Here is a 9110-nt window from a genome sequence, read left to right as displayed (position 1 = left end):
AAAAATGATAATTTTTTCAGGCCCCACTGTATATCTGTAGGAGACTACGGGCTCTATTCAATCCGCGTCGCAGAAGTTCAGCTGTACAGCTTGATTTACATTTAAAGGCAATGTTCCCGCTTTAGTGGAGACTCAATCAGAAGTTACCTTTACATTTCTATCACGTAAACTGTAATGCTTCAGCTTTACAGACTGAATAGAGCCTGTAATGTCATTATCAAATCAAAGTTTATTGGTTGCGTACACAGATGTGCAGTTGTTATCGCAGGTGTAGCAAAATGCTTATGTTTCTAGCTCCAACAGTGCAGTAATACCTAGCAATAATAAACAAAACACACGTAATAAAAATAAAATAAAAACAATTCAAGAATATCAGAACTAGCAACATCTATACACATAGTGGTGTGTATAGACGGTATGGACAGTATATGAATAGAAAAGGTGTGTACAGCAGTAGTTATATAGGATGAGCCATGACTAGAATACAGTATATACATATAAAGTGGGTCAAATAATATTGAACCTTTTATTAAAGTGACCAGTGTTCTATGACTCTGTGTACACAGGGCAGAAGTTTCTAAAGCGTAGGGTAGAGTACCTAGTGGTAGCTGGCTAGTAACACTGACTAAAGTTCAGAGCAGTGTTGACTGTTTAACAGTCTGATGGCCTAGAGATAGAAGCTTTTTATCAGTGTCTCGATCCCAGATTTGATGCACCTGTCAAGTCTCCATCTTCTAGATGGAAACGTGGTGAACAAAGCCGTGGCTCGGGTGGCTGTGGTTGTAGACATGCAGTATTGACTTGGATCACTCCATTGACCGTGACCCTCTCTCTACAGGTGGAGATAGCAGACTTACAGCAGATACTGGCTTCCAAAGACTCTGAGATCGAGGGCCTTCAGAGCCAGCTGGTCTCCAGAGGCCCAATGACCAATGAGAATCCAGAGAGAGGTAACCGTACCTGTCAAACACACATCATACATCATCGGTAACAAACACCAGGGGACTGACACTTGAATGCATAGGGTCATTAATGCAGTGGGTTCACCTCAAACTAAATATCATCCACTAATGCTTATTCTACTGTCAGAGCAGGGGGAAACTTTGAACATTGACATTTGATAATACAAACTAATGATACCAATTGAACCCAAGTTATGGTTGTTTCGAGATCGAATTTGACATTAAGCTAGTCAACTGCATGTTTCATTTCAGGTATGGTGCCTCATTCAAATAATACCTAACAAATGCCTTCTCTCTGCCCCCTCCACTGTTGTTTATTTACTCTATGCTGCCCCCTGCTGTAGTGGAGGTCTTTAGGAGACTGCTGACAGACCAATGTAAGGCTCTAGTCTGACTAAGCTTGTGTAATTGTGGTCCTGGTGCAATTCTGCTCTGCCGTCACTGCCTCTCTGTTCTGCTGTCTAATCCACGCTGGCATGCTGTCATGTCTGTCACACCCATTCCATCAGCCCTGGCAGCTACAAAGGAGAGAAGGGGAGGAGGGGAGGGAAGCTCTGACACATACTCCTCATACTCACACTCATGAGAACAGTCACTCCTCTTTCCCATAGGGCTGTTCATTTAGCTCTCGTTTTGTTACCTATGAAGCTAAGGTCACTAGGCCAAACATATGAGCCCTGTTCTCTTTCAGAATTTAAAGGTGCAATCTGCAAGATTTAGGATAAAGCTGGCCAATTTTCATTTCATTTAATGACATACCCATTGAAAAATATAACTTATAAATGCCTCATGAGCTCATGACTACAACTTGATTCAGGGGTGGACCGGGACCAGAAATCGGCCCTGGCATTTTTTTCCTTAAAGCCCTTACACCAGCTCTTCTTTTTAGATTATTACTCTCGTGATTCACAAAAATATATATATTTTTTCATTTTTCAGACCAAGAATTCCAAAGGTTGAAAATGGGGATGGAGTCGTTGTTAGCGGCAAATGATGAGAAAGTATGTTTTAAAAACTCAGTTGAATAGTGTGTATATTGTGTTATTTAGCTGATAATGCCCGATAAGCCGGTGTTTGGAGGATATGTTCGTTGAGGGTGAGCAAACCGTGCCAATATATCCTCCAAACACCGGCTTCCAGGGCATTATCACTTTTAAACAGGTTACCAACATATTCAAATAATGATTGACATATTTTCATTAAAACTGTTATGTTGAATAATTTATTCATACTATTTCATCCTTCCACAAGATATAGTTTCAACACAAATCTAGGGTTTCTACCCAAGCCGACTGGTTGTTCGTTCCATTGGTTCAGTTGCCAGAGACACGACCCAGTCGTTCAGTCTTTTTATTCTATATCTATGGACTCGACCCAGTTGTTCGTTCTAAATGTTCCAGTGCCACACTGCCTGGCAATGTTCTTATCCCTTGCTAGCTAACCAACTACAGCTAACTTACAGTCACGTCAAACATCAAAAAGAATAACAACAGTAGCTGCATTTGCATAAGCTGTTTTCTAGTGACATTTATTTGGATACATTCATAACAATGAGCTAATGAGGTGCGATTTTGTGTGGCATAAAAATGTGCTCTCTCGTCAGGTCACTGTTGTTCAGAGGAACTAGCCAACAACACAGCTAACACAATCACTGGATTGCGCAGTCAGATGGAACAGAGTAAATAGGAATTTTAACGTCATGAATTTAGCCGGTGGTAACTTGTGGAATAGACACCGGTTTTAACCAATCAGCATTCAGGATGAGACCCACCATTGAATTAACATATTGTAATTTGTTGACGTTGTACAAAGTGAAGGCATGTTATTAAAGTCCTCTCTATTTGTGTCAGGACCGTCACATAGAGGAGCTCACTGTTCTCCTGAGACAGTACAGGAAGATGAAGGAGGTGATGGCCCTCGCACAAGGTAATACACACTCACTGCATATACACACTCACTGCTTTTATACTGGGCACACTCACTGCTTATACACACACACTCTCAGAGGTAATAAACATTCAAGTATTTTTCAAACAAGTTTTGTAAATAATTCAAAGAATGTTGAAGATGGTATGTATTGAATGATAATGCTTAGGGGTCATAGCACTGCATTACCCCTTTGTGTGTGTGTGTGTGTGTGTGTGTGTGTGTGTGTGTGTGTGTGTGTGTGTGTGTTTTGCATGTGTTTAGTGACCAGTGAGAAGCTCCTTGTGGGGAGCAGTGAGGAGGAACTGAGCGGGAGTCTGAAGATGAGAGCTCTCACACATAAAGCTCATTCAGACATCATCCGTTCAGAGGTAAGAGACCTCTACGTGTTCCTCCTCTGGGAACCACTAAACACAGTACTACAACAACCTGCATTTCTCAAGTACTCAGTGCTTGTGCCTGCCTACTCTTACGTTTTTTAATAGAATAGACCTAAAGCACTGAGTAGTAGTACACCCCCATGCCTCTGCGCTCACATACCATGGCAGTGTATTAGCAGACTGTTCAGTGTGCATACCCAGTACCTCTTGGTCTAAAGTGTGTCCTCTGTGTGATCTCTCCCTACTCAGATGTCTTCCAGGTGCTCCTCTCCTCTGTTAAGGTCTTCCTCATCCTTCCAGAAAGAGCTGAACTCTAGGTAAGCAAACAAACCAAAAACACTGACTCAACACACATGGAGGAAGAATTCACCAACAGCTTTGTATTGTTGTTGCTGTTGTTAAAATGACATGCACTTAGGAGAGGGTGACCAAATGTGCATGAAGGGCATATGTAACCCTGGACACCCACACACTTGCAAGCACACACACACACACACACACACACACACACACACACACATACCTTTTTGCTCCAGCTGTGCTCCCTCAAGTTTACTGTGGTCTACTGGACCTGTCCCTCTGCCACAGTATCCAGACCTCCCTGGAGACGTCCATGGTGATGGTCTCCCCGAGCGATGCTGGCTGCTTCCACAACGGACAATGGCAAGTAGAACTGAGGCTGCATGGGTGTGACAGCCAGGCTGCTCTTTGTTTTGGTTGTCTTTTAATTAGGGGCCCGCTAAAGTGGCTGTGAGTGACCCTGTCACTGTGATGTCCCCGCCTGGCACAAACAGCCCTCTCAGACCCCTTCTCCTGTAGAGCCCAGCCTGTCACATCACATTACCCACAATCCCTTCTGGGAGGTAGTGCCACAGACCACGAAGAGCACCAACTAAGAGTTTCCAACTCTTAATTCTACTGTACTGAACCCGTAACTCAAGTTAAAATACTTTACTCTTGTAGTGCAAGTTGGGTTTCAATGTTGTTGTTTTTCTCAATAGGTCCCAACCACAGATGCTTTCAAGCAGCCTGGAGGAGTTACAAAGCAGATCGTTACCAAAGGTTTCATGATTTTGCTGTGTTTTGATTGAACTTTAAGACTAATATATCCATGTTAGACATGCAGCATGTGCTTCATTTGTATTTGACCAAACACATTAGAAACGTTATGCGTGCTCTAACAGCAATACATAACCAATACGCTTCTGATGGCTGTTAACCTAACAAAAAGTGATAAACACATAGTGCATTCTCACACTTTTGTTGTTTAGTTGATACTGTCAATACATCAGTCTACTAACAGTGTGTGTCTTCTCTTCATGCACGGTCCCCCTCCTGTAGCATGTAGTGGGTCAACCAGTTGAAGCGGTTTCAGAGGTATTTTCCACTGAATGATCTCACCAGAGCTGCTAACCCTTAACCTCTCACAAGCTGACTTTATCCTGGCTGACCTGAACAGAGCCAAGGGTTGACCTGAAACTGTCAAATGTAGTAGCGATCATACTCTCAATGCCTCTAAGGCTTATGAAACTAGCCTTTTGTCTGTTGTTTCTTGAACACTTGTGACTCCAATGGCAATCCAATTGAATTTACAGTGATATTGTCATGAAAGGGAAAAATATCAATCTGATTCTTGTGTTCTGTAATGTACAGTAGTAGCAGTTCAACTGAAATCAAATGTCAACAGATGCTATTTAATTTCATTTTGAATAGACTCGTGACTTGCCTGTATCCATGGTTCCCCCCCCCACTTACAGAATCGGCACATGGAAATGAACAAATATCAGACCCTACCAGGGAAGCTATCTCGACCTGACATGAATGGGGATCAAGAGCAGTATGCCGCACCAGTCCAGCTGTCCCCTGACGATAGCGAGGACAGTGAGTTGAACCTAAGTAAGTTACATCTTAAAACACTGCTACTTGTGGTTTTTATCAAACAGCCTACTAGAATGTTTCAAACAACAAATAACAAAATCTTCCTAAGGTCTATACTATAAATAATTATAAACGGGTTGGTTCAAGCCCTCAATGCTGATTGGCTGACAATAAAAAAACATTTATTTTGACTGCTCTAGTTACTTAGGTAACCAGTTTATATAGCAATAAGGCACCTTGGGGGTTTGTGATATATGGCCATTATACCACGGCTAAGGGCTGTGTCCAGGCACTCCGCGTAGCGTTGTGCATAAGAACAGCCCTTAGCTGTAGTATATTGGCCATATAGCACACCCCCTCAGGCCTTATTGCTTAAATACACTTATATGGCTTGTTACAACAATGGCACTGTTTCACTATTCTCTCATACTGTGGTTGGTTTGTATTGGGGCAGCTATTCTCTGCATTCTCTCTCACTCTGAACTAATCGTTCACTTGGTTTGCTGCTGTTCTGTTTCTCCTGTCCTCTTTTTTTGCTTTGCGTGGCTTTCTGTTTGTGTTATGGCTGAAGACCGCTGCAGGAGTGCCAGCGCTCCAGCTTTAGGTACCATGCTACTACTCTGGCAGAAGCCCCATGCATGTCAAAGCACCAAGCCCCTGTTTTCACTATGGATTAAAGTTGTGACTAAACTCCAGCCTGTGCTGGAGGGTGTAAGACCCTCAGTGAGTCAGAGAGAGGCGTCTCGGATTATGCCTGACCCTTTTTTTCCTCACATAAATGAATGGTGTTGCAGTGCACCCCTCCCAAAGCTGACTACCCTCAAAAGCAGGGCTACTTAGGCGATGTCATGTGCGGCGAGGGTTGCTTGCACAGGGATAGACCTTGTCTGAACTGGCATAACCATCCACTGTAAACAACTATAGATGCAACATGATAACCCATTCACCTCAGGCTGTAATTTAATTTCCCTGTGTGAAATAGTTTCATTGAATATGCAAAAGAGGAATTTGTCTTCACAGATTTGAATTGGCATCCGCTAAGACAGCGTTTAAATTGCATTAAGCACTCTGTATAAACACTTTGTGACATCTGCGGATGTAAAAATGGCTTTATAAATACTGAAAATGTTGGAGGGCACAAACAATGTTAATGCTTTCCTGTTTCACTTCACACTGGGCTAACCTTTGGCATGGTCTAATTGAAATGTGTGGGTCATCCATAGACCTTAAATGTAGGCCCTAAAGAATTAAATAAATACAGTGTCCCTTAACCTTTGCATGACTTACTTTCATGAAGAGAACAGTAGGGAAATGATTGAAACAATTTGAAATAGTAGTACAGTACTTATTTAACATAATCTCCTTCTCTCATAGGAAAGTCGGAGAGACTGGATGAGTCCACGCAGTCGGACCTGTCCCCCCTGTCGTCTGGAGTGGACTCAGGAAAGCAGTCTCCTGTCTCCCCAGAGAACAAGAAGAACCACCTGGGCATCAAGAAACTCTGGGGGAAGTGAGTACCTGTACAGAAGACACACACACGTACACAGGAAGGGCACACTGCTGAATATCTATTGAGAGATATTAATTCAGATACTAATGGTACAACTCCAAATCCGTAAACACGGGCACCCTCATAGATGTCATCCTAACTAACTCACCCTCCAAATACACCTCTGCTGTTTTCAATCAAGATCTCAGCGATCATTGCCTGCATTCGCAATGGGTCAGCGGTCAAACGGTCCACTCATCACTGTCAAACGCTCCTTAAAACACTTCTGTGAGCAGGCCTTTCTAATTGACCTGGCCGGGTTAACCTGGAATGACATTGACCTTATCCCGTCAGTAGATGATGCCTGGTGCCTTCCTCACCATCTTAAATAAGCATGCCCCATTCAAAAAATGTAGAACTAGGAATAGATATAGTTCTGGGACACTGTAAAGTCCATGGAGAATAAGAGCACCTCGTCCCAGCTGCCCACTGCTCTGAGGCTAGGAAACACTGTCACCACCGATAAATCCATTATAATTGAGAATTTCAATAAGCATTTCTCTACGGCTGGCCATGCTTTCCAAATCTGGACCCCTACAAATCACCCGGGCTAGACAATCTGGACCCTCTCTTACTAAAAATGATCTGCAGAAATTGGTGCAACTCCTATTACTAGCCTGTTCAACCTCTCTTTCGTATCGTCTGAGATTTCCAAAGATTGGAAAGCTGCCGCGGTCTTCCCCCTCTTCAAAGGGGGAGACACTCTAGACCCAAACTGCTACAGACGTATATCTATCCTACCCTGTCTTTCTAAGGTCTTCGAAAACCAAGTTAACAAACAGATTACCGACCATTTCGAATCCCACCGTACCTTCTCCACTATGCAATCTGGTTTCAGAGCTGGTCATGGGTGCACCTCAGCCACCCTCAAGGTCCTAAACGACATCATAACCGCCATCGATAAGAGACATTACTGTGCAGCCGTATTCATCGACCTGGTCAATGCTTTCGACCCTGTCAATCACCACATTCTTATTGGCAGACTCGACAGCCTTGGTTTCTCAAATGATTGTCTCGCCTGGTTTACCAACTACTTCTCTGATAGAGTCCAGTATGTCAAATCAGAGGGCCTGTTGTCCGGACCTCTGGGGGTCCCACAGGGTTCAATCCTCAGGCCGACTCTCTTCTCTGTATACATAATTGATGTTGCTCTTGCTGCTGGTGATTCTCTGGTACACCTCTATGCAGACGACACCATTCTGTATACTTCTGGCCCCTCTTTGGACATTGTGTTAACTAACCTCCAGTAGAGCTTCAATGCCATAAAACTCTCCTTCCGTGGCCTCCAACTGCTCTTAAACGCAGGGGAAACTAAATGCATGCTTTTCAACCGATCACTGCCCGCACCTGCTCGCCTGTCCAGCATCACTACTCTGAATGGCTCTGACTTAGAATACGTGGACAACTACAAATACCTAGGAGTCTGGTTAGACTGTAAACTCTCCTTCCAGACTCACATTAATCTCCAATCCAAAATTAAAACTAGAAATGGCTTCCTATTTCGCAGCAAAGCATCATTCACTCATGCTGCCTAACATACCCTCGTAAAACTGACCATCCTACCGATCATCGACTTCGGTGATGTCATCTATAAAATAGCCTCCAACACTCTACTCATCAAACTGGATGCAGTCTATCACAGTGCCATCCGTTTTGTCACCAAAGCCCCATACACTACCCACCATTGCGACCTGTACGCTCTCGTTGGTTGGCCCTCGCTTCATACGCGTCGCCAAACCCACTGGCTACAGGTTATCTACAAGTCTCTGCTAGGTAAAGCCCCGCCTTGTCTCAGCTCACTGGTCACCATAGCAGCACCCACTCGTAGCACGCGCTCCAGCAGGTATATCTCACTGGTCACCCCCAAAGCCAATTCCTCCTTTGGTCGTCTTTCCTTCCAGTTCTCTGCTGCCAATGACTGGAACGAACTGCAAAAATCTCTGAAGCTGGAGACTCATATCTCCCTCACTAGCTTTAAGCACCAACTGTCAGAGCAGCTCACAGATCACTGCACCTGTACATAGCCCATCTATCTACCTACCTCATCCCCATACAGTAGTTATTTATTTATCTTGCTCCTTTGCACCCCAGTATCTCTACTTGCGCATTCATCTTCTGCACATCTACCATTCCAGTGTTTAATTGCTATATTGTAATTACTTCGCCACCATGGCCTATTTTCTTTTACCTTTTACCTTTACCTTATTTTACCTAATTTGCACTCACTGTATATAGACTTTTTGTTTTCTTTTGTTCTACTATATTATTGACTGTATGTTTTGTTTATTCCATGTGTAACTCTGTGTTGTTGTATGTGTCGAATTGCTATGCTTTATCTTGGCCAGGTCGCAGTTGTAAATGAGAACTTGTTCTCAACTAGCCTACCTGGTTAAATAAAGGTGAAATAAAAAAATA

At 43.4% G+C, this 9110-nt stretch overlaps 1 protein-coding gene across 6 annotated transcripts in view; it reads left to right on the top strand.

The window, feature by feature from the left end:
• Nucleotides 1-9110, top strand: part of ppfibp2b (PPFIA binding protein 2b) — a 126422-nt gene that overhangs the window by 107623 nt on the left and 9689 nt on the right. For 4 of the 6 annotated variants that reach the window (XR_005038648.1, XM_036958240.1, XM_036958262.1 and 1 more), the window contains 11 exons: nt 839-950; nt 1307-1339; nt 1902-1963; nt 2813-2888; nt 3153-3259; nt 3518-3585; nt 3857-3931; nt 4270-4330; nt 4610-4645; nt 5026-5164; nt 6521-6656. Coding sequence is in view for 5 of the 6 variants with exons in the window: in XM_036958240.1 (XP_036814135.1) it covers nt 839-950; nt 1307-1339; nt 1902-1963; nt 2813-2888; nt 3153-3259; nt 3518-3585; nt 3857-3931; nt 4270-4330; nt 4610-4645; nt 5026-5164; nt 6521-6656 (905 nt within the window). In the remaining variant the exon portion in view is untranslated. The remainder of the gene's footprint in view (nt 1-838; nt 951-1306; nt 1340-1901; nt 1964-2812; nt 2889-3152; nt 3260-3517; nt 3586-3856; nt 3932-4269; nt 4331-4609; nt 4646-5025; nt 5165-6520; nt 6657-9110) is intronic. The other 2 variants (XM_036958254.1, XM_036958266.1) reach the window with 1 other exon arrangement.

This window comes from Oncorhynchus mykiss, chromosome 2 (assembly GCF_013265735.2).
Source record: "Oncorhynchus mykiss isolate Arlee chromosome 2, USDA_OmykA_1.1, whole genome shotgun sequence".
In the NCBI taxonomy this organism is placed as follows: Eukaryota; Metazoa; Chordata; class Actinopteri; order Salmoniformes; family Salmonidae; genus Oncorhynchus; species Oncorhynchus mykiss.
Note: the sequence above shows the minus strand (reverse complement) of the source record. Positions and strands in the feature narration are given on the sequence as shown.